Here is a 24,382-nt window from a genome sequence, read left to right on the forward strand (position 1 = left end):
ATTCGAAGCCGGCTTGCCGTACATACGACCTGGTCATTCTGTAACCAGCACAGAGATATTTATGTGGGATTGTAGGGGAAGCCGGCTTGCCGTACTCGCGACCGCGTCAGGCTGTAACCAGCACATAGACATTTTTGCGGTGTTTTAGGTGAAGCTGGTTTGCCGTACATGCCACCGTCTCACCTTGTAACCAGCACAGAGACATTTTTGCGGTGTTGTAGGTGAAGCTGGCTTGCCGTACATGCCACCGTCTCACCTTGTAACCAGCACAGAGACGTTCTTGCGGCGTTTTAGGTGAAGCTGGCTTGCCGTAAATGCCACCGTCTCACCTTGTAACCAGCACAGAGACGTTTTTGCGGCGTTTTAGGTGAAGCCGGCTTGCCGTAAATGCCACCGTCTCACCTTGTAACCAGCACAGAGACGTTTTTGCGGCGTTTTAGGTGAAGCCGGCTTGCCGTAAATGCCACCGTCTCACCTTGTAACCAGCACAGAGACGTTCTTGCGGCGTTTTAGGTGAAGCCGGCTTGCCGTACATGCCACCGTCTCACCTTGTAACCAGCACAGAGACGTTCTTGCGGCGTTTTAGGTGAAGCCGGCTTGCCGTACATGCCACCGTCTCACCTTGTAACCAGCACAGAGACGTTCTTGCGGCGTTTTAGGTGAAGCCGGCTTGCCGTACATGCCACCGTCTCACCTTGTAACCAGCACAGAGACATTCTTGCGGCGTTTTAGGTGAAGCCGGCTTGCCGTACATGCCACCGTCTCACCTTGTAACCAGCACAGAGACATTTTTGCGGCGTTTTAGGTGAAGCCGGCTTGCCGTACATACGACCGCGTCACGCTGTAACCAACACAGTGTCCAATAGGCACGGGCAGGGCCAGTAACGCATCACATCCTTACTGTAGACATGGCGCTGGAATGAGAGACGAAACAGCGTCACTCCATAAAGTTCTTCATGATATCGACGCGAGCCGGAGTGGAGACGCCCCGCAAGCCTTTGGGATTCCCGTTAGGAATTCGGTGAGGGAACAGGGCTGACGTGGGTATGTACCGTCTCCTCGGGATCGGTTTCCTCCTGCTGCTTTGACAGCTTTGTTTTCTCGGACATTTGTCGTTAAAAAAAAGCATCTTGTGGACGTAACGCAACATTGAAATACGGACACACAGAAACACACAGACGCTTTTCTAAACAGTCTGCGACTGGACCATTTCCACGCTGCTTATCTCCAATGACTGTACTGTACGGGTCGCGTTTAGGCGACTAACTGCACTTTAATGGCCACGTGGATTTGTCAGCACGCCTGCGTCTTAGTTAAAAACGTTTTTAAACTTCTTCTTCTACTACTACTACCACCAGCAGCGCCCTTAAACCGTCCTAGTTAAAGTATCGTTTTGACCCGAGGACAGGAACCGCGGCGTTTATCGGCCACGAACTGTTCGGGAGGAATGCGGGCCCGATAAAGGGGCAGCGCAGCCTCGTCCTTCACGCCGTCGTGGACATTTCCCGGCCGGGTGCAAGGCAGACAGACGGACACATGCCCGCCGAGGGACGGGGCTGTGGAGAGCAGGACTCCACTTACTTAATAATAATAATAGTATTAACTTATGTATTACATTAATACTGCTGTAGTTGTAATCAGAAGGTTGCTGGTTCGAATCCCGATCCCCACACGCTGCTCCCCGGGCGCCTGTCATGGCCGCCCACTGCGCACCAAGGGTGATGGTTAAAAGCAGAGGACACGTTTCGTTGTGTCACTGTGTGCTGTGCTGTGTATCCCAATCACAATTTAGTCCAGGTAAATGATGCAAGGGACTCACAATCTATGGAAACCAAAATGAGAATTGCTGGTGTCTTCTCCTTGTAAGTCACTTTGGATAAAAGTAAAGTAATGTAAAGGTAACAGGTCACCTCCACCTAATAAGGATAAAAACTTGTCTTGGGTGGTAGTAGCCTAGTGGGTAACACACTCGCCTATGAACCAGAAGACCCAGGTTCAAATCCCACTTACTACCATTGTGTCCCTGAGCAAGACACTTAACCCTAAGTTGCTCCAGGGGGGGACTGTCCCTGTAACTACTGATTGTAAGTTGCTCTGTAAGTCGTCTGATAAATGCTGTAAATGTAAATGCGTTCACATTCTCACAAAAACGAGGGATCAATTCTGATTATAATCACACTAGTATGTTATTTGTCTACACTTTTTTTTTTCCATGTATGTGTGGAAGTGGCATGTTTTAGTGTGAAATGATGCCAGATTTAAATACATCACTTGTCCTTTTGTTCCAGTATTAGAATTACTGTATTATTTGTCCCTTGATCTCAGGTTTCAGAGCCAAACCTGAGTTATATATTTTGACAGCTTCCCTAAAAAAAAATTAAGATATTACAACATAATAAGCAGGGCAACTTAAGGAGTCATGGCTGCTAAGTTTAGACCCTGAGAAGCAGTGCAGCATGACTGGGGAGTTGTCACCCCGAGACAGTCGGACACAAGTGTCATTTCCCCACTCGTCCGCAGTGCCCTCTTCTCATTGGCTGAGTGTTGGTCACATGGCTTCAGATTCCCCGACCCTCTCTTCACCCGGCTAACACATACTTGCCAGATCCCTCGTGTTGCTTGCACGGTGAGTATTGCTTTCTGTGTGGCGTACTCGGGATTGTTGTGGTAAAGAGGCTTCAGGGTTGCTCAGTTGCCTGCAGTTTTATAAGAGCTGGGCTACTGATTTCCACAAATATAATTTTATATAATATATATATTTTTTTTCATTTCTACGGATATAAGTGTGCATGCAAAGGAATACGTTTTTGATATCACAATTTTGCACAATCTCCTGCAAGTCAGGTAGAACCTTCGATGCTGTTTGGCAGCCCCTCCTCTTGTCCTTGACATGCCTTCAGGTCGGCTCTGACTGCTAAAACCTTTTCAAGCCTGGCCACCTTTTCTCCAGGTGCACCGTGGGTACTGTGGGAGATCGGTAGAAGTAGGGCATCGTCAAGCAGGCATTTGCATGGAAAATTGATTAGATAATGTGGACGTAGTTCTCGGTTTTTGCCCCACCTAACAGTGTTTTGCTTGTGCCCATTCTGACCGCACGAGGCCCGTTGTTTATGCCGAAGCTCTAACTCTGTGGCACTATTTGGGCCTGGCCTCAAGCTGTTTATTGCTGTCAGAAGGTCAAATGGCTTTCTGATGATCCCAATTTTATTCCAGGGATGAGCGCAGGCCACTGGGATTTACCTTGAAGCATACCTGAGTATTTTTAACCATTCAAAATATCGTGGCCATGACTGCAAGAAGATAAATGACCTGAGGACAGGAATATGTTTTGGCTGCTTTTTTTCTCTCCAGGTCGCTACAGTCGACTCGGATATGCGGTTTCGAATTAAACAGGCACCACGAAGAGCCATTTCTATATTTTTTCACATTTCTTATTTAGACCTTTTTAGGTTCCTTTTTAGACCTCATGTGTAGAATGTACACAGAGCGGCTGTGAGATGATGTGTTGGGGTTTTACGGTGCGAGAGCCTCAGTCTGGCTTCTGTCTGAGGGGCTGAACTGGGGTCTGGTGGGGGAGGGGTGACTGATGTAATCCTCAGTATGTGAGTTGTGAGGTGTCACCCTCTCTGGAAATGGACACTGCTGGTGTATTTATAGAGAGAAGCCAGTCAGAAGCTCTTTCTTAACAAACACATTGCAGTAGTGCCTTTCTAGAACATTCAGTGTCTCATTTTTCTTCTAGAACATTAAACACCTCTCAGGTAGGATCATTTACTATAAAAATCGGAACTGTGTGATTGCACTTTCATTTATTTGTCCAATACACTAATTTTCACTTCCGAATCAATTAGGTTCACTGTGATAGATTATATTTTCTGCGAAAGTTATTGAATTATCAAGCAAGGAGACTTTAATCTCATTTAATTACACATTCATAATATGGTTTTTGCAGTTATACTTGTATATAAGTTGTATATGTATTTTTCTGGCCTGATATTTAATAGAAATATTTAATAAACGATCAGGGGACAGGGACAGTCCCCCTGGAGCAACTTAGGGTTAAGTGTCTTGCTCAGGGACACAATGGTAGTAAGTGGGATTTGAACCTGGGTCTCCTGGTTCATAGGTTCAGTGTGTTACCCCCTAGACTACTACCACACCGTAAAAGAACACAACAAAAAGCCAGTTTTGTGTCTTGTTCAGCTCTTTGCTCTGTTTTTTTGTCTTTGCCTCAGCCTAGTGTTAGTGTTTCACTTTCTATTTGTGGTCCAGATTAGGGAAAAAGAACATTTTGTGCAATTGCGCCTCTTGCATCATGACCGATTCATATTTGATTCAGTATCCAAGATATTCACAAGGCTAACAATAACTGATACGTTATTGTTGGATATATTGCTGCTATGGACTGAATGTTTAATCTTGTCTGTTCCCAGATGATTCCTGTGTTCTGAGGGTCCAGGGATTTAATAAGCCACGTAGACGCAGAGACAGAGAGGGTGTCAGGATGGAGAAAAATCTGGTACAGACACAGACGTCAACGCTGCCCTTCTTCGACACGGCACATGCATTCAACCTCCTGCGCGGTATCCACGAACTTCGAGCCGAGCGGAAGTTTTTCGACGTGACGCTATGCGCAGAGGGTCGCGAATTCAACTGCCACCGCACCGTCCTGGCGGCAGCCAGCACCTACTTCCGCGCCATGTTTGCCGGAACGCTCCGCGAGAGCGCCATGGACCGGGTGGTGCTGCACGAGGTGTCGGCCGACCTCTTGGGTCTGCTGGTCGACTTCTGCTACACCGGCCGCGTGACGGTTACCCAGGACAACGTAGACCTGCTGCTGAAGGCCGCCGACCTCTTCCAGTTCCCCTCTGTGAAGGAGGCGTGCTGCGCTTTCCTGGAGCAGCGCCTGGACGTGTCCAACTGCCTGGAGATCCAGGACTTTGCCGAGGCCTACGCCTGCCGGGACCTAGCGGCCAGCGCGCGCCGCTTTGTCCTCAAAAACATAATGGAGCTGGCGAAAGGCACGGACTTTGAGCGGCTCTCCTGGAAACGGCTCCTGGAGTTCGTCTCCGACGACTGCCTCTGCGTAGATAAGGAGGAGGCCGCGTACCAGATCGCGGCGCGCTGGGTCAAGGCCGACCTGCAGCGGCGGCTGCACTACTGGCCCGAGCTTCTCCAGCAGGTGCGGCTGCCGTTCGTGCGGCGCTTCTACCTGCTGGCGCACGTGGAGAGCGACCCGCTCGTCTACCTGTCCGCTTCCTGCCTGCGTCTGGTCAGCGAGGCGCGCAGCTTCCAGTCCTGCGAGTACGACCGCCACGACCGGCCGTGCCAGCGGATGCGGCCGCGGCCCTCCACCGGCCTGGCGGAGATCCTGGTAGTTGTGGGCGGCTGTGACCAGGACTGCGACGAGCTGGTGACTGTGGACTGCTACAACCCACTGTCGGGGCAGTGGAGGTACCTGGCCGAGTTTCCCGACCATCTGGGTGGAGGCTACAGTATCGCTGCTCTTGGAAACGACATGTATGTTACAGGTGAGTGTCCCTGGGTCGGGTTTGGAATTGTTTGAGTAAGAAAAGAAAAAAAAAAGCAATGGTGATTTTATATTTAATAAAAATATGCTGTTGTGCAAAAAAATAATGTTTAATCAAAATTTACCAAAAGCTAAATGGCTTACAAGACATTTTCCATTTTAAAATCTAGTTTGTAGCTGAGTAAAGGAAAGCTCTGCAGGTCTCCAGGCCGGCCTCTTATGAAATGGCGGTCAGGGCGAGTATAAGATAAACCACAGGCTTTGGGGCTATAGGCTTGAAGGAGGTGAGGGGGACAGGGTGTTCTGCCAGCTCTGCAGAGCCTTCATCAGCGGTAGCCAGGAAGGGACATGTCCTCTGCAAGAACCTCGCCCAGTGTCTTCAGTTGTTGAAAGATGGCGACAGGAGCCACAAAAGCATTACATGATTACAACACCAGCACAGTTATAAACACAAGGCCACACCGCGTGACTAGAGTCGAATTGCAAGCTCCATGTCCTGAAAGGATGATTTACTACGCGCTGAAAACGTAGGCTATGCACAGTGGCCCTAGATACATGACTCTAGATGATGCGCCTGCGAACTCAGCGGGCACAGCCAGGTTAAAATATGCTCAGAGTACCATGTGACAAGAGGTTCACTGCATTTCTGGCCATTTAGGTGGAAAATGAGAAGTTGCTTAACAGGCCTGTTGAGAAACCCATGATGTTTGCGCCCATTTAATACTATGCCAGGTAGTGCTGCACGATTAATCTAATCGCAATCGTAATCACGATGTCAGTCTGTGCGATTACATGAACGCAAAAAGCTGCGATTTAAATGTGACGTGTTTGGTCACATGGCTTTCGATTTGGTTCAATGGAGACCTCAGATTCGTGACTCACATAGACATATGGGTACATGTACGTCAATGTCGCCGCCATATTGCGATAGGCTGTGCTGTGGAGTTCAAGCATATACATGTCTATGGAGAGATAAAAATGCCTCACTCTTGTGCTGCTTGGGGCTGTACAAACCGCTGTACGCTCCAAACCAGATCCCGGGGGATTACATTTCATAGGTAAGGCTGGACAATTGTTTTGAATATATTTGGCCATTATAAAACCCTGTTTTATAAGTCTTAAGCTAGGCTAAGTTAGCGAAGCTATGCATTCCTGTGTTCAAGTCAGCCTCCAACGACGTTTTGGCTAAACGTAGGCATTAACTATTTAGATTGTTCTTAGCTGTTTAGTTAACTTTTCTCAAACTTTGAATGTTTCCTAAAGAAATTCACCTTAGTTTACAAATGTTAACCTTAGCTAAGCTACCAAAGCTATGGATCCCTGTGTTCAAGTCAGCCTCCAAACAACGTTTTGGTTAAACGTAAGAACTATAATACGGGATTTTGTAATGGCCAAATATAATCAAAACAGTTGTTTAGCCTTACCAGGGTTTGTCGTTCGACAGTAATGTAAAGAGTTTTTTGTGATTATTTAATTTAGTAGACTATTGTATTTTGAAAGCAATGGGCATTTCAAGTTATAAGTAGTTTGTATGTTTCACTTTGAAATTAAACATTTTACTATTATTAATTTGTATGCCAATTTTCATTGATATACAAGCAAGTGCCCTCATATCACAATCGCATATCGCAATATTGATCTCAATAATTGCAATATGTCTATTTCCCCAAATCATGCAGCCCTAATGCCGGGCGTTTTAAGAAAAATCCAGAACATCCGCTACCTTTCCCATGCTTTTCTGTTTCATAGTTTTAAATAGAGTTTATGGCAAGCTTTAGTCTTCGAGTTAATCCTGAAAAATCATGATTAATTCATTGCAAAAAATTGTATCAATTGACAGCCCAAAAGACAATAGACATATAGTGATAGTGCAAAGTAATATAAATATTGTGCTTAAAGGTCACCTCTAATTACAGGTCAGCTTTCCTTTGAAATCCTATCAGGCCTAGATTCAGCATAGTAAACCATATCACTTTTTTTTTTTTTTAAACAGGTGGCTCAGATGGCTCCCGCTTGTACGATGGAGTGTGGCGCTACAACTCCAGTGTGAATGAGTGGACAGAGGTGTCCCCCATGTTGAAGGCCCGTGAATACCATAGCACATGTGTGTTGAAAGGCCAGCTGTATGTGGTGGCTTCAGACAGCACAGAACGCTATGACCACACGATGGACTGCTGGGAAGCCCTTCCACCCATGCCCCACCCCATGGACAACTGTTCGACTACAGCCTGCCATGGACGTCTCTATGCCATTGGTTCTCTCACTGGCGAGGATTCCATGGCCATCCAGTGCTATGACATTGACATAAACCGCTGGTCACTACTCAACTGTGGCCAGCTTCCACCATGGTCCTTTGCTCCTAAAACGGTGACACTGAATGGCCTCATATATTTTGTCCGGTAAGGGCCACAAAGTTTTGGTTATTCTGGTATTGGTTATAACATGGGATGAAATGAGGTGTTAAAGGGGAAGTAGTTTTTAGACTGGTCTTTTTCTCACTGTGTTTTTCCTTACTTTCTAAGTGATGACTCGGCTGAAGTTGATGTTTACAACCCCCAGAAGAATGAATGGGACAAGATAAACCCTATGAACCAGGTAGTGTAAACACTTTACAATGAATGTGATTTCATTGGCTACAGAACGGCCTTCTTCTTGTACGGATTGTACTGGTGATTTGAATATTGAACAATATGTCCACCATGGCTCAATTCTCTTGCCAGGCACAAGAGTGGTGCTTATAAGGGACAGTTAAAAGCAAATATTATGTTAATATTGACAGAACAAGAAAGATTTGGTTTAATTTCATGAAAAATAACAGGACGTTCAGTTTTACTCAGTTGAAAATGAAAATACATGAGAACATGTAAAAGAGTTTAATCTGTTGCATCCTTATATTTGACAGGTCCATGTTGGAGGAAGTGTTGCGGCTCTAGGAGGCCGCTTGTATGTGTCTGGTGGCTATGACAACACTTTTGAGCTCTCAGATGTGATTGAAGCATTCGACCCAACAACTCGACTTTGGACCATAACCGGTCACCTCCCGCAACCCACATTCTGGCATGGCAGCGTCAGCATTTTTCGGCAGTTCATGCCCCTGGTGCCCACTGCGTTCGGGTCGGTTGAACCACCTGACGTCAATGCCATCCACCTACATCGACACCATCGTCACCAAGCCCTGCATAACCACAACAATAACCTTAACCACAACCAGAATCATGAAGTCAACGCTGCCCATTAAGCCCCTTGGACCAGCAGATGATTGCATGGTCGTTAGGACATTGTATTTACTGTGACATTGCTATGCTGGGTGTTACACACTTTATCTGCATTGCTACCTGAACAGGACTATGAAGGAATAAGTAGGTAAAGAGCAGACACTTTTAGGCTTTTTGTCATCAGCTTTTGTGACCGATTAGTACCTTAATGCAGCTGTGTCTGTTGCATGCGATAATTTAAAATATTCATATTTAAAACTAATCTAGCAAGATGGGAGTAAAGTGCTAGTGATTACTGATGTAGCCCTGAATACTCAGTTGTTCTGCATGAAATTGTGAACTTGTAGTAGTAAACCACTCCTACTACAGTGCCATTTTTGTCTGATATCTTTGAGCATTGAGCTATGGCTCTATACATTGATGCGGCATCTGAATATGGTAAAAAGAGACAGCAGGTTTAAGCAGCTTGTATTTTACAGAATTGTTGGAAGCATTTACTTCACAAGTGATTGACAAGTCCAGTAAGAGATGCATGCATAGTCTGGGAAAGTGTCCTTCTCAACCGAAAGGGTCAGAAACTGACTTTCTGTGAAAGCTGTTAGGTGAATTGAACCCTAACAATCAGAATCTTTTACCCATGACATTCCAAAATGTTGAATTGTAGAATTTGACAAGGAATTTAGAAACCAAAATTGTACTGCCCTGGTCCTGATGTAATTCCTTCCCATAGAGGGTTTTTCCCCCAAAAATTGCCATACACATAATTACCACAAGGCCTACGCTGACATTTCTGTCCTTGAGGAGAGAAACCAAGACAACCCTCATTTGTAAATCCCCTTTGCATAAGAGTTGAATAATCAAGATCTGAAATCCTCACTGTATTACTCGTAAAAGGAAAGTCAGTTTGCCTTTCATCGTTAAAGATTTTGGCCGAGAAGACTGGAAAGATGCTTAATTGGCTTTTCTGCCTGAAAGGATTTTTGGTTTGCATGATGTGCAAAGGAGACTCTTTCCTGAGAGTCTCCTCACTGATATTTTGTCATGTTAAGTTTATTTATGTCTGTGTGTATTTAATGTACTACAATATGCAAAATTGTTGAGTTGAAGGGGGGAAACTTAAGAAGGAAGTCAGCGCTCTCATTTTCACACATGCAACAATGTGCTATCAATAACTGGAAGCAGCAAATGTGTGTCATCCGAATCTTGAATTGAAGTGTTTGGATTATATTGTAATCATAACATTATAATAATTTTTACTTTGCTATAGAGCAATGCATTAGAATATTTTTTTAATCTCACCTTGTTTTCTGTTGTGTTGTGGATAAAAGCTGTTGTTATACTAGTGACCTTGTTTGGGTTGGGGTCGTGCTGCCCACTGTGTGTTTCTACATGAAGTAATAAACTGCAGGCAGGAAGGACTATTCATTCTACAGCATTTACCTATATCTGTTTATTTTCATAATGTGTGGTGTCTGATTCACAATACTTTTGACACAAGTATCGCATTCACACAAGTATCGCATTGTACTCATTAATTTATTTGAATCAGCACAACATTTTTGCATGTACATATACACTCATCACTACATGAAGGGTGGGAGAGTACGCTGCTGAAAGGTACTATAATTTGTTCATCTTTTGCCTCAAAATGTACATACTACCAGTTCGTGCAAAAGAAGTTACTGGTCATTTCATTATAGCACCTCCTGTGTGGATTCACCTCTGGACAAAGACAGCTGAACATAGACCCGGTCTAGCAAACTAAACATGCACTGGGAAAATAATGTATTTGGGCCATTCTGAATCAAATGCTGAGCTGACATGCTGCAGTTGGGAGCACCACTTTACAAAGCTAAATAAGAATGTTGCGTGACAAAGTTATGCCATATTATCACAAACTTCGGAATTGGCCCGAATAGTAGACTGTTCATAGCTAACTGGGGTTTCAGGTTTTAACATCAGAGTTGATCCAAGTGAATGCACTGTAGGTTAAATGGAGCAAGTGGGATGAGTTCTTTTGAGTTCATTGTGTTAAACACTCTCTCCTAAGGCCTTGTCATCGTTCTGCTGAAGACACCCTGCGTCCGACACCAGCAAGCTTTGTTCCACAATATCTACCATGTTGAATCCTGCTTGCTCCTCCCCATTGGACCCTCCCTCCAAAGGCATTACCTCAAAATTGCCCTGGCCGCTTGTCTCAGTGCTTGGGCCTGGAAGCCCAATCGTACTTTCCTCCCTCTCAGTTTTGGGAGGTCCATCCTGAATGACCACAACCTCCTGCCCCACAATTCCTGCTGGCTGGATCATGACGCTAATGATGCTGTCATTAGGTGTTTCCTGCTCTGAATCCTTTCTTGCTGGTTCAGAAGCAGCAGCTCCCGCGTCCTCTTCAACTACTAGGTTACGCAGGCGCCGCTGCCGGGGATTGTAGTTTTCCACACGATTGTGGATCTGGTAATGGCGCCGCAAGTGTGCCTGAGAAAGAACCGAGACAATTCTCAAAATCCCCCATCTGATTCACAGCTACAAAATGCTGAAAACAAATATGGGGGAAAAAAAAAAAAAGATTGGAGAATCATCTAAAATGTATTCATAGAGTTGTTCCTGTCTCACCTGTCTGGTGAACTTATATCCGCATTCAGTGCACTGAAACTTCCTCATGCCTTTGTGGCGTCGAACATGGACACGCAGCTGCTCAACAGCTAAATCAGGCACCAATTAACAAGACACAACCATTAATACTAAATTGTAAAGGGTGAGAAGGTCATGACTGACATTCCACCATCATTGAAACTGAGCTAAAAAAAAAAACCCCAAATGCTACAAAGATCCTTTTGATTCCCACCCCTTGAAATACGCACAGACACAAACATGTTACCTTTGAAGGTTTTGCTGCAGATGTGGCAGTAATGAGGACGGCCCTCCTGGTGTTTGCTGGCCACATGTCGGTGCAGCGGACCCTTCTCAGTGAAGCGCTGTTCACAGAACTCACAGGCGAATGGCCGCTCACCTGTGTGAGTGCGATGATGCTTATCTAAACTGGCTAAGCACAGAGACACAGAGGTTGAATCCAAAGGTTAAAATTGATGTCACTGATTAAATAATTCAGCTTTACAGTCAGTGTTTGTTTTTGCTTTCTTTAAATTGCTAATTGCTAATGAGAAATGTTTAGCATGAACTCATGAATAAACGTTCAAAACCACCATCAGTGGCCAAAATATGTATACCAGCATACATATTACATTGGTATGCTGTAACTACATTTTTAATGTTTCATGCATTACATGTGTAAGTATCACCATAGAAAACAAATGGCAGAAGTGATGTAGTTGATATGTTCAGCTCCCACAAAGTCAGCCGTAATATCTGACTCGCCCCAAAATTACATGGCATGAATTAAACTGTGTAGTAATAGTAATGATATGGCACTACTGAGAATTTGTGTTTGGACTGGGTTGCTTCTCACGTTTTCACAGTTACCTCATGGCTTTGCCGATTTATGTGACATATGTTATAAATACATATAACAAAAGTGTGTGTGAGGCTGTGTGTACCTTGTGTACGAAAGGTTTTCCCACAAAGATGGCACTGAAAGGGCTTTTCTCCTGTGTGTGTCCGCAAATGCATATTAAGATTGGCCTTCTGGGTAAAAGCATGGTTGCAGAACTCACATACAAATGGTCGCTCATTCCTAAGAGGCCAAAATAAACACTCAGAAAGGCACAAACCTGTGTGCTAACACCTCCTTAAAATGATATTAGGTGAACATATCATGATATATTTAAAAATCTGAAGGCTGCAGGCTGACGTGAGAACTTTCTAAAGAAATCACATATAAAGTACAAATGACTCCTTGTTCCTCAATTTTTTAACTTTCAAACTGTAATAAAAAAAAAGCTGTCCCATATGTGACATACATCTCTCTATGGACCCAACATTAGTCCTAGCGGAACACCACCAGTGAACCTCTACCTGTGAATGGCTTTGATGTGCATTTGCAAGCCATTGCGGCTGGAGGCTCGATGACCACATTCCTCACAAACAAAGAGCTTCTCTCCACGATGCTTAGATGCCTCATGCAAACGGAGTTCAGTGCGTGACAGGAAGCATTTGGGACACAGTGAACACTGAGAATGTGTAGAACAATAAATATCATTGGAGAGGAATCTTACTAGGTTGTTGCTGATATTGAATATAAATAAAAAATATTGAATTCTAGCTCACTGCATGGGGTTTCGGGGCTCCGTGCACTTTGATCATGTGGCTCCTGAGGTCCTTTTTCTGCATGAACTGCTCTGAACAAGATGTACACTGGGGGAAACAGAAGAATTGTCAAAAAGTCCAAGGAAATAAAAAATATTGCTGTTCATGACTTACATGTACCTTGTTAGGCATCTCTCCAGTATGTATAACCATATGGATTCGTTGCTGCTGCCGCCGTTGAAATTTCATTGGACACACATTACATGAAAAAACCTGTTACAAAAATATATAGATTTTTATGTTTATATACACCCATGTACAAATATTGAACATTTAAACAGCTGACATATAAAAGCATTTCAAGGTTTAAACAGCTTATTTATCTGTTTGTAATTTCATATTTTGCTGTAATTCTTGGTAATGTTGCATGATTTTCAAGTGTGTCAGCAGACTCACCACATCTGCTCTGCTCTGACAGTTCCTGGCTTCATGCTCTTGCAAGTTCTCCTTCCTATAGTAGCACTTCCCACATTTCTCACATCTGAAAGGCTTTTCCCCTGTGTGCCTCCTAATTATACAGAATGAATATATTTTGAGAACCACCTTGCTGTCCAAAGTATGTGAAGAGTAATCCATTTCATTTTTCATTAAGGAACAGTTGGGTTTTGAAGTTATGCTGAATGATGGTACAGTGCCATTCTAACACTTTCATAAATGCTGATGGGTTGTTTTAAACATGCACATTCACATTTTACATTCTATACGCATTCTTTACCATTTGGTGGCAAAAAGGGGTACCTGTTGTGGACTTTGAGGTAGTATTTACTGAGGAAGGTCTTGTGGCAGGTCGGGCACTCGACTGAGCCCTTCTTGTTGCCTTTAGGCATATCAGCGCTGTCTTCATCCGATGCCTTTGCCTTCCCTTTTTTTCTGGCCCGTGGTGGGGCAGCTGTTGTGGGTGAATTGCTGGGTATATACTCTTCATCGGTGTCAACAATGACAGCATCAGCAGCACCATCCATGTCCTCCTCATCATTTTCATCACAGGTGTCACTGCCCATTTCAGAATCAACATTTTTGTTTTCTGCGTCAAGCTGCACAAGCACCTTTAAAAAGCCATTATAGCCATCAGCCGCCATTCAAAACTCAACAGACATGCCACAATTTTTGTAATTACTTTGTTATTAGAGGAGCGAGTATTATAATGATTCTGTTTAATACATAATTTAGTGATTAATAAAGACAGTATCAAAACAACAATACTTGATTAACATACGCCTTGGCACCAGAGGTACAGAATCTGTTATTGGCAACTGGAAAACCAACTGGATAAGAGGCTATAATAAATAAAGTCAAATCCAGTGTAGATTACAAATGGATTTGGGTTGCACCTCAGACATTGGCTGGAGACTGTTATCATTCTCTTTATGAACCTCCTCCTTGGACACAGCTGCAACTTCTCTTCGTGTGGAACTTCCTGGAGATGTGACGTTGAAGCTGGCCTCACCAACAAGCCAGCTTGGTCCTTTCACCTTTCTGCCAGACCGAGTGGTGGTGGTGGTGATAATGTGGGTGGTAGTGCCTGAGCTCTCTGGTGAGTATGGGTGGGTCCCAGGTTCATTCTTGTTTCTCACTGTTGGTTGAGATCTAGATCTGCCCTTAGTAGGTGTCTCATCCTGTCCTTCCAGAGGAAGCACGCTGGTGATGGGCTTACGTTCAGATCGTGACATCATCTGCGATGCCTCTGAGGGAGCAGATGCTTGGGAGAGCACCAATGGGCCAGGAAGAAGAGCATTAGCAACTGAGATGGCACTGGCTGCTCTCTGCACCCTTTCCAGGCTTACAGCCTCCAGCTTCAGCTCACCTGTATAGAAGTAATCCAGAAGTCGCTCTAGTCCATCTAAAGGACATTCTAAGGGGAGGTTGATCTCTATGTGTTGGGGGTTGTCCAAGTTGAGTTCTTGAAAAAGCTGACTGAAGCAGGCCAGAACGTTGCGATGGGCTAGGTACACATGGCCGGTACCAGTGTTCAACTTTGCATCACAGAACTGGCCAACAGCCCTCTGCTGGTTAAGCAGGGTCATGACTTTGTGAGCATGGATGGCTTGCTCCAACATAATCACACGGAAGAATTCACCGGAGAAGTTGATCATTAGAAGTGCACCTTTTGGTAACTACTCTCCAAAGGTTTAAGAGTGGCATAGTACATTTAAAAGGGTCCCATTTGTTCCGTTCATTTCCAACCGATAACCTGAAAATGAAAATAATGTAAACATTGTACACTTTACATCCACAATTTTATACTTTTAGCATCAGTAAATTATATGTCTAGTGTCATGTGCCTCCCCAAAAAGGACTCAGATAGCCTACTAATCAACACTAAAAAATGACTTCCCACTAAAAAAAGGCTAAAGGCTAAAAAAAAGATGGTTGTCATTTACGTTATTGTTTGCATTGTGCTTATCTTTATTTTAATTACGGACTCGTGCATAAACTGCTCGTACTGGGCCTCAGAATAAAGTTTGAAACTGTGATGCACATTTACATAGTGAACACTCAGAAGGCCAACAAACTGGATAAGGGACCCACGTCATGAAGTAAATTTACATTTACATCCAGAGCCACTTACAATCAGCAGTTACAGGGGCAGTCCCCCTGGAGCAACTTAAGGTTAAGTGTCTTGCTCAGGGACACAATGGCAGTAAGTGGGATTTGAACCTGGGATTTGAAAGTGGGATTTGAACCTGGTTTACCCACTAGGCTACTTCCACCCTTGGTACCACCCTTAAGACAAATGTGCACAGATTACGCCAAAAATAAATAAATGAACACACCACGTGCATTTGCGTGTGTGTGTGTAATCGAAGTGCACTTTTCACGTTCGATTCAAAGCGCACAGCGGCTTCCATTCGTCCCGACGCCGCATTTGAGGGTCGGACTTCGACGTTCGAGCGACATTTGCGTGTTTAAAGACGCTCCCTAAGCCCACTAAAGCCCTCGCGTGTGCTGCAACTTACCCGTGGCGGTAAACGTGCGCCAATGTCTCTTATGCGATGACATTCGCGAAACATTTTAGTCTGTAGTCGTGCACTGTCTGTATCCTCGGGGGGTGAAAAAAAACAGTAAACGAGATTTATTTATTTTCGACAAGACCAGAAGCCATGTTGTCAACAGACCGGATGTGACGAATTAGGTGGCCAACCAATGTAATGCCCTGGTCTCGTATTTTATGGTATAATGTATTTTGTGGTTTAATGTATTATTCTCATACACTTTCTATTTTCTTTTTGCATATTTCATATTTGGAAATGTATTTAGTCAACAACTCAGAGATCGTGACAAGACTATAAATCCAATTATGCACATACATTTTATTATATTGTCATATGTCATATGTGTTCATTTTGGAATAATCTCTTACGAGCCCCTTGATTAAATTGTAGTCTGATTGTCTTTTTTACGCGTCAGACCGTCGCTGCACGCCGCACACGAACTCCGGGACATGTCCCGGTTGTCCAGCAGGCGCTAGTTCGCACGGTTCCGTTCGCGCAGTGCTTCTGCGTTCGGACCGTACGGCAGGTCCGCCGCTCCCTCCACCTCCACGTTACTGGGTAACGCGCTAAAACGGAGCGGCGCCGAGCTCGTCGGGCACAGACACGCCGCGGAAATGCAGCCTCTGCGCGGTGGGCCGCGGGTCGTCACCGTCTGCCCTGCACGCGTGGACTGACCGCGTGTCTACATTTCTTACTTTAAAAGCGCGTCGAGCAGGTAATCCCGTTGTTAGAACCCGCTTCCCCTGACCCGGTTTAAGGCGTGTGGCCTGCTGGCGAGAGAGGAGTGCTGGCTGGAAGTTGTGTACTTTTTTACCCGGCGTCGCCCTCGCATCGACATTTTTAAACTGTGGCCGTAACAGGTTCGTACTGGCCTGTTATACCCTTTCCTGCCATGTTAAATGCAGATGTTTTGGGTTTCCACAAAAAAGGAAAGAAGCACATTGCACTGTGCTTATTTATTATTATTATTATTATTGTTCTGATTAAGCGTAAAGGACTGAGGGTCAGTTTCCCATTCACGGATTAAGCCCTGGTCCCAGACTATGTGTGAACCTCGTTTTCGCCGTCGTGATAACTGCAGAGCACGCTTCTGCACCAAACCCATCATCGTTAGAGAGCAGTCACGACACGCATCATGATATTTTGTGATGCTGTACATATTGCGATATTCTACAGTTCACTGAAAATGTAAACCGAGCTGATATAAAAGATGCTGTGTACCTTGATGGCTCGTAGCCCTTCGTTTCTAAATTATTGACATGCAATTTAGCATGATTGAAGTTTATATGGTTGTATAATTTTCTTGTTTGTCTCTCTCCAGGTTATTTTTATGATTGGGTTGTCAGCAAGAGGCATTTTTGAGAACAGGGGACCAGAATGAAAGTACAAAAAGGCTTGTCTCGGCCCAAGCATGCATCCCGCAATGGCAACAAACGCCACCCAAAAAACTCCAAGTGGCGAACCCATGGCAGGGCCTTCGGATCTGACTCGCTCAGCAGGGCCAAGCTGGAGCACCAGTTGGTTGGGCATGAAAAGCCCGGCCTGAAGCGGCTGAAGAAACAGTACCCTAAAGCGGTCGACTCCAGGGACACCTATGGCTTTGCAGCCATGAAGTTTCAAGCTAAACCGGCACCCTTCTCTAGGGGGCCGCCTCACACACACACTAACGGCCAGGCCGGATCGGACTCTAGCAGCAACACAGAGGACTCCCAGGACTGGAGGTCCTATGCCCAGACTATGTTACACAACGGCGTGGAAGGCAGCGAGGCTCACAAGGGCTCGATGAGTGAACGGCTGGAGGACGGCGCACAGTTCCACGCCCAGCTGGACCACACACACAACCGCACGGTGCTGGCCATGCAACCTGGCCAGGTAAGGTCTTCGTGAGCAGTTCCGGTTATGGCAGAATCTTTTTCTCTTTCACTTATTTCTCAGCCTGTCATGCACAATCTAAAACAGAAACATACAATAATGTTGCAACAATGCTTAACTATACAAGTTAATAAGCACTTTTATATAATAATAATAATGCTTTTAGGAAGGGTTCTATTAAAGGAGTTTGGTCTCAAACTACTGAGGTGCCTGACACAGGATGTGGCCTGGCTGAGGCGCTTAATGTAACACTGCTAAACTCTCAGGTTCCATTATATGCTACACAATTAAACGAATTTTGATGTCAAATACAAAATGTCCATTTATTCCGCTCCAGCACATAGCACATATCACCAGTTAGTTCAGCAGTAGGCAGCACAGCAAACAGTCCTCCTTTAGGCATTGCCTGAGCATTGGCATAAGCTCTCGTGCAAGCGGTCCCGTAAGCGCTGGCGTAGCGTATGTGTAAGCGGTCAAAAACCCTTTGCCCTTCCGGGTCAAACACCTACCAACAACATAGAGTTTGCTACCTTTATACCTGAAGAGTTGCATGCGCCACCCTGTGTTCCACCTAGGATATTCCTTTAGCACCTACAGGTTTGAACAGGATGGGATAGGAGAGTTAAGTCTACAGTATTCATTTACAAACCTTTTCTTGTGTGGTGAGATTCGGGTATTCTGATCATCTAATCAAACAATTCTGCAAATGTAATGCAATCGCTGCCATAGAAATGGTGGGCAGAATTTTGTCAGCATAAGTACTGTCTTTTATAAGTGTGAATGTATGTCTGAGGCTATTTGGATGTGTTGTTTCTCGGCAGTCGCTGTGTTTTCGTGGAAAGTGCCTGCTGACCTGCCTGTACGGTCGGGTGGAGGTGTTTGGCTTCAACATAGAGGAGGGTCAACAGCCCTACCCACTCTACTCGCCCCCATCCCACTGTCCTCTGACCATAATTGCCCTGAGCAGCCCTACCCCGTCCAGCAAGAGCCAAAAGGAAGGACGTTTGGAGGCTAAGGCCATTTTGCGCAATTACCTGTCACCAGGTAAGAGTTGATACTCTAGTAGTCTTGTTGTTTTGACAAAATACGCAAAGTGGTCTAATCAACTCGTCTGCAGCAAGTAAGACATTCGTTTTGTGTGTGTGTGTGTGTGTGTGTGTGTGTGTGTGTGTGTGTGTGTGTGTGTGCATGCGCACATAGAGTCACTGAAGCACCTGTTGAGTAAAGTGGACTCAGATACATGTCTGGTTCTGTTGGAGCCCATGGACACGCCACTCACGCGCTTCCTCATGAACCAGCCAGACCTCAGCGAGATCTTCGGCCTTAGCTCGGTAGGCATCATTAGTTCACACACTCGCATTTCCAACAATAAAAGCAATAAGTTTGTAACTTTTATTGTATTGGATGAGTTACAATTTTTCTGCATGGAAAATTCCAGTATGTGTATGGAATCTAAGGTGTCAAATGTAAATACCCAGATATTTGAATATGAGTTAATCGTTATTGTAGACTTTTGTATCCGGCTACAATTGTACAATATATAAGTATGTTAGTAATTACTTGTATACGTCTGTGCAGAAAGAACTGGGGGAAACAATAGACAGCCCCGCTCTCAGCGCAGTTGGAGTGACGGCACTGCGCTTTCCTGCAGGTGGGAAACGGGGGCTGTTTGCCTCTAAAAGCTACAGAGATACGCTGCACAGTCTGCTACAGGCATGGGGAGGTAAACAAGCCTTGGATTTGATCTGAACTGCGTTCATGATATATTCAGAAAATCTAGAGGTATTTCAGATTCTAGTTTTGAGAATAGTCAAGCACAAGTTGCCTTATTGGGAACATTCATACAACAAAATCATGAGCTACATAGTTTGTTTCATTGTAAAAACAAACTTCAACCTTTGTTGCATGAATCCGTTAGTTACCTTTTGGTGTCTTATACAGTCATTTCACTCCCAGCGTTCCTGGCAAGCAGTTTATAAAGTTCCACTAGAGGGTGCTGCTTTACAAGAGATCATCATCTGAGTCTCTACTGATTTACAGATATTCAATATTGTAAAATTATCCAAGACTTTACTTTAACCACATTGATAAGTTTAAGCACAAATGTTATTCATGCTGCAGACCAATTAATTGTGTAAAAATAATAACATTGAGTACAATTCATATGTTTGATCTTCACAAAAGACACTTTTGGACTTATTTTAGATTCACTGATTAATTCAATGCACCTATGTTGTATTGTGTATTTAGGTTGTGCCATTTTGATGCTCTGCTACAAGTACTCTGCTTTTTCTCCTCCAACAGATGATTATGATCGTGCTCCCATAATTCTGGTGTGTGGAGCTAAAAATTCTGGGAAATCCACTTTTAGTCGGCATCTTATCAACACCCTCTTGAACCAGTGAGGAAGACACAAAGACATAATTCACAATTATAATAGTATAGCCTCTTCTAGTACTGAAACAAGAACATTGCATTAATCTTATTAACCCTGATGTCAAGTGTTAATGTGTCAGTATATGATTATAGTGGATCTAAGAGAATCTGGCATGTTATATATTATTTAACAATTGTTAGTAATAATCATTTATAATAAATATAATCATTTTAATAAATCACACAGCTCTGAAGCACACCATAAGTCTTAAATTATATCTAAATGTAAAAGGCGTATTGTTTAACCTTAAACTATACATACATACATACATACATATATACATACACACACAACTATATATATTGTTGAATGCTTTGTGTTTTTTGCTAATCTGTTGCCTTCTATGTTTTTGCAGCACTGCAAGTGTGGATTATCTGGAGTGTGATCTGGGCCAGACAGAGTTCACGCCACCCGGCTGCCTATCGCTGTCCACCGTCACAGAGCCACTGCTGGGTATGGCTCTGATCCTTTTAGAACTGGGAAAATAAACACATTATACTTATTGCATTGGTGACCTTTGTTCCCCAGGCCCTCCATTCACACACCAGAGAGAGCCAGAGCACATGGTCTACTATGGCCAAGCCACTTGTCAGTCTGATATGGACCGTTACCTGGAGTCGCTTAAACTGTTATGGCGACACTATAGTAGAGAAACACCAGTCGTCATCAACACAATGGGCTGGGTCAAGGGTGAGCATTTTGGCATGGTTAGATCCACAGTTGGCGCAATTGGAACTCTGCTTCATCCTTCTCCCGCCCTCCCTACCTACAGGTCCAGGTTTCCAGCTGCTGGTGGATCTCATACGTTTCTTCTCAGTAACTCACGTTGTGCAGTTGAGTTTTGGGGACACAACCCGGTGTCCCACCCTCACCCCAGAGTTCCTGAGGTCTGCCCATGGCTGGCAGACACACCCTCCACCTACACATACCCTTGTTGAGGTGGAGACACAGGAGGCCATGCCGGGTCATGTGCTTTACAGTGTCCAGTCAGAGTTTGAAGGGGCTGGGACCTCTGGGGAGGCGTAAGTTAGCCCACAAAATTGTAGCGTCTTATTCTACATGAATAAGGTTGAAAACACCAAAAATATGAATCTTACATAATGTTCGTTACTTTTAGTTCATAAATGAATAGTGGTTGGGCATGTTTGCTCTGTGTCCATAGGCGTCACCAGCGGAGTAATGAACTGCGGGATTTGGCAATGCTGGCGTACTTCAGTAAAATGCAGGGCCCCGATCCCGGCCCCGTACGGCCCCTGCACTGCTTTATACCTTACCAGGTATCCCAGCACACCCCATTTTTCTGTTTCATAATCCCAAGCTCTATAGATGTTTGCAGGTTATTCTTCCCCCACCTCTCCCCAGGTCTCGATGTCTGCCGTAGCTTTGGGTGTGACACACCGTGAGGTGGCTCCAGCTCACATTTTGTATGCTGCCAATGCCAGCTTAGTGGGGCTTTGCTGTGTGAGGGAGAAGGTGGCAAGCCAAGGGGGTCCTGCGCTTCTCTCTCGGACCCCCATCTGCCAGTGTGTTGGTTTAGGTGCGTTTCATCTGCCTTTTTTATAATAGACTTATAGTTTTACAATATATCAGTGCATAATACAATAGTGCAATAGACCAAATCGGTACCTATATAACTGCTATCTAAAAATATTGTCTGTAATCAACAGCTGCAATGTTGTCTGTAGTCTTTCTTTCTTGTAGAATTGTGGGATGAAATTATATAAACCGTTGCTTAACATTTAATTCACTGTTTCAAAATTCTACATATTAAGCCACTTTAATTATTCTGTACCCACAATCACCAAACTGCTTTTGATCTTGATTGATCATCTTGATATTATTTTTTAAGGAGTTGTGCGGGGCATAGACATGGAGAGAGGTTTGTATTTGCTGGTGACCCCTGTATCCCCCTCATTGCTGAAACAAGTCAACTGCCTTCTGCTGGGAGAAATCGCATTGCCCAAAACACTGCTCACCACACAGGTAAAAGAAATCTTGCGCACAAATATTTGTTCATTTCTAAACATAATTTTGTCTGAATTAGTTCGAAGCTTAGACGTGAATTTTAATGTGCTAATTTTTTTGCAGTTTATAGTCACTTATATGTCATTAAGGTTAGTTGGAATAATAACATTGGCAGAATGAGAAAAATAAGCATTTCGAGTGAGGATGTGGTGGTTATGAAAACAGGAGGGTTTTTATTGTGTAGTAAGGTGTGTGTCTGTTGCAGCCGGGGGCCGAGGGAGACCTTCCATACGTCACCACGGACTACAGTTTTGAAATCACTGGAGCGGGAAAGCTCACCGTCTATAAAGGACTGGCAAGACCTTGTTTGGCAAAAACTAAAGCCAGTAAATAAACCCTGGTGACATTTGGACTGCACTGTCTGAGCAGCTCTGAGCAGCAACACAAGCAGCCCTTCTTGCCTCTGAATGTGCAGGATTCTAGAAGCAGAAACTGCGGTTTTTCACATTCAGGTGCGCAACAGTGCTTATTCGATGGTCAATCTACCATGCTTACTCACACACATACAATACAAATAGACTGTGCGAACTGACTGACTTTCAGTTGAAGATACTGGGTGTCTCACTTAGCCAAGACAGGGCAGTGTAAAGTACCAAACTTGTTTTTCCTGTTGGTTTGCGGGTCAAATGTGCAGCACACCAATAACAAATGTTTTGACACAGAAAAGTTTCTCCTGATGTGGTTATGACAACTGACCACTTTGAAAAGGGGAATTGTAAATGTTATTGGCATTTCGAGTCTCATTAACATGGTCCAATTAGAGCTGACGTGGCTCACTAGCATATCGCTTTTATGTGGTAAGGGCGGGGATTGGCATAACTGTATCACCAAGCTTCACATTTTCATCAGGTACATGGGACAAATGTTCACAGTGTGTTTAAAGGTGACAACATTTACATAAGTTCTTTTTGGTGTTTTTGTTCTTATGAATGAAGTAAAACCTTTGATTGATTGGAAATCAGGCTTCTGTCCCCGGAAATACTGTTTGGGAAGCCTGGATTCCAATCAATTGTTTTGCTTCATTCATATTCGATCTCTATAAAGCCATGGGTTGTTTCAGGAACAGTAATAGGTGCTTTGTGTGCGGTCCTGGGTTTGTATTAAGGTCGGAGGCAACAAGTACAGTAGTTCTCCCAGTTAACCGTGAGAGGAATGGAAATGGCTTTTTTGTTTTAAATGATCCACTGGTGCAGTGCTTTGTTCTACAGAACGTGGGGTGGGGGTGCTGAGGCTGATGGTGATGCTTCTGTTCCATTCCTGTTTTGGCTGCTGTTGTAAGTGTCATAACTATAAAGGTGTCTGCGCAGACACCTATTGCAAGCGATGGTTGCCTTCTGGTTTTGTATGTAACCCGTTTTAATTTGTCTATGAATAAAGCAAAACGTGTTGTTTTTTTTGCTCTGTCTCCAGTGTGTTGTGTGCCACAGTTCTCTAATAAAATTTCATCATTAAAGGCCTGTTAAATTTGTATTTTCCATTATAAATGAATGGTGTAGTGGTGTACCAGACCCTTGGCCCTACAATACTCCTGATTTGTCTTGATTTCTATAACTAGCACTATTCTACAGCCAAGTCATGTACTTAACAGCTCAATAAACAAATGTAAGTGTGGAGTACCACACTTTAAGTACTTTTCTGAGGAATGCTCATAGAGGGATGTATAGTTTTCATGAATCATTATTGGCCTCCTCCCATACCCATCTATGTTCACCAGATCTCTGTTTTGATTGGGACCCATCCCAACAATCCCAAGCAGCTCTATTGCTTTCAGCACCTACTGCCACATGCTTTAGCCAATTGTGGATGTGTGTGCTTGCTCTGCCTTTCTGACTAGTGGGGAACCTACATAGCCGGAGGTCCCATGTAACCAGAGCACCAAACGGAGCCTGCATTGTGAAGCTAAGACTAAGCAACCGGCTGTTTGTCATGAGTAATGGAAGTTGTGGCGAATGAGAGAGCCAAATGTGAACTTAATGTATGTAGTCTGTGCTTCTATTTCTTTATGTCTCATAAATCTTTCCCTGTTGTATCTCTCCATACAACGTTT

At 44.2% G+C, this 24,382-nt stretch overlaps 3 protein-coding genes across 8 annotated transcripts; 2 read left to right on the top strand and 1 right to left on the bottom strand.

Annotated features, from left to right (window-relative positions):
- The first annotated feature begins 859 nt into the window (after nt 1-859).
- Nucleotides 860-10,175, top strand: klhl21 (kelch-like family member 21). 4 transcript variants are annotated; one of them, XM_028993810.1, is made up of 5 exons: nt 860-1,044; nt 4,434-5,531; nt 7,524-7,929; nt 8,053-8,125; nt 8,433-10,175. In XM_028993810.1, exons 2-5 carry the CDS (start codon nt 4,505-4,507, stop codon nt 8,766-8,768), a joined length of 1,842 nt encoding a protein of 613 aa, XP_028849643.1. In that variant the 5' UTR covers nt 860-1,044; nt 4,434-4,504; the 3' UTR covers nt 8,769-10,175. The 4 variants fall into 4 exon arrangements, with proteins under 4 accessions (XP_028849643.1, XP_028849645.1, XP_028849644.1 ...); XM_028993812.1 differs by having other exon boundaries at nt 866-1,021; XM_028993811.1 differs by lacking the exon at nt 860-1,044 and adding an exon at nt 2,598-2,626.
- Nucleotides 10,176-10,275: 100 nt separating this feature from the next.
- zbtb48 (zinc finger and BTB domain containing 48) lies at nt 10,276-16,124 on the bottom strand. 3 transcript variants are annotated; one of them, XM_028993707.1, is made up of 12 exons: nt 15,966-16,124; nt 14,813-15,199; nt 14,340-14,707; nt 13,747-14,054; nt 13,405-13,516; nt 13,123-13,221; nt 12,970-13,056; nt 12,718-12,872; nt 12,300-12,436; nt 11,624-11,788; nt 11,359-11,447; nt 10,276-11,220 (listed from the first exon to the last, which is right to left on the bottom strand). In XM_028993707.1, exons 2-12 carry the CDS (start codon nt 15,099-15,101, stop codon nt 10,777-10,779), a joined length of 2,253 nt encoding a protein of 750 aa, XP_028849540.1. In that variant the 5' UTR covers nt 15,102-15,199; nt 15,966-16,124; the 3' UTR covers nt 10,276-10,776. The 3 variants fall into 3 exon arrangements, with proteins under 3 accessions (XP_028849540.1, XP_028849539.1, XP_028849538.1); XM_028993706.1 differs by having other exon boundaries at nt 13,129-13,221; nt 14,340-15,199; XM_028993705.1 differs by having other exon boundaries at nt 14,340-15,199.
- A 347-nt stretch (nt 16,125-16,471) lies between these two features.
- On the top strand, nt 16,472-23,732 carry nol9 (nucleolar protein 9). Its single transcript, XM_028993968.1, has 13 exons — nt 16,472-16,716; nt 17,323-17,873; nt 18,695-18,917; nt 19,074-19,204; nt 19,452-19,596; nt 20,178-20,274; nt 20,666-20,763; nt 20,839-21,000; nt 21,083-21,332; nt 21,473-21,587; nt 21,673-21,847; nt 22,160-22,293; nt 22,541-23,732. The coding sequence occupies exons 2-13, from the start codon at nt 17,379-17,381 to the stop codon at nt 22,667-22,669; spliced, it is 2,154 nt and encodes a 717-aa protein (XP_028849801.1). The 5' UTR covers nt 16,472-16,716; nt 17,323-17,378; the 3' UTR covers nt 22,670-23,732.
- The last annotated feature ends 650 nt before the right edge of the window (nt 23,733-24,382 follow it).

The sequence above is a fragment of the Denticeps clupeoides genome, chromosome 10 (assembly GCF_900700375.1).
Source record: "Denticeps clupeoides chromosome 10, fDenClu1.1, whole genome shotgun sequence".
NCBI classification, from domain to species: Eukaryota; Metazoa; Chordata; class Actinopteri; order Clupeiformes; family Denticipitidae; genus Denticeps; species Denticeps clupeoides.

What these genes read in the sequence shown, in the direction of transcription:
- klhl21 (XM_028993810.1), top strand. Translation starts at nt 4,505, where the DNA reads ATGGAGAAAAATCTGGTACAGACACAGACGTCAACGCTGCCCTTCTTC. An exon ending in AAACGACATGTATGTTACAG is followed by an intron (nt 5,532 to 7,523) that starts GTGAGTGTCCCT and finishes TTTTTTAAACAG; the next exon opens with GTGGCTCAGATGGCTCCCGC. An exon ending in AGATAAACCCTATGAACCAG is followed by an intron (nt 8,126 to 8,432) that starts GTAGTGTAAACA and finishes TATATTTGACAG; the next exon opens with GTCCATGTTGGAGGAAGTGT.
- zbtb48 (XM_028993705.1), bottom strand. Translation starts at nt 15,101, where the DNA reads ATGATCAACTTCTCCGGTGAATTCTTCCGTGTGATTATGTTGGAGCAA. An exon ending in TACCTCAAAGTCCACAACAG is followed by an intron (nt 13,517 to 13,746) that starts GTACCCCTTTTT and finishes CTGTATAATTAG; the next exon opens with GAGGCACACAGGGGAAAAGC. An exon ending in GAAAACCTTTCGTACACAAG is followed by an intron (nt 11,789 to 12,299) that starts GTACACACAGCC and finishes CTCTGTGCTTAG; the next exon opens with CCAGTTTAGATAAGCATCAT.
- nol9 (XM_028993968.1), top strand. Translation starts at nt 17,379, where the DNA reads ATGAAAGTACAAAAAGGCTTGTCTCGGCCCAAGCATGCATCCCGCAAT. An exon ending in TCTGCTACAGGCATGGGGAG is followed by an intron (nt 19,597 to 20,177) that starts GTAAACAAGCCT and finishes CTCCTCCAACAG; the next exon opens with ATGATTATGATCGTGCTCCC. An exon ending in GCTGGGACCTCTGGGGAGGC is followed by an intron (nt 21,333 to 21,472) that starts GTAAGTTAGCCC and finishes CTGTGTCCATAG; the next exon opens with GCGTCACCAGCGGAGTAATG.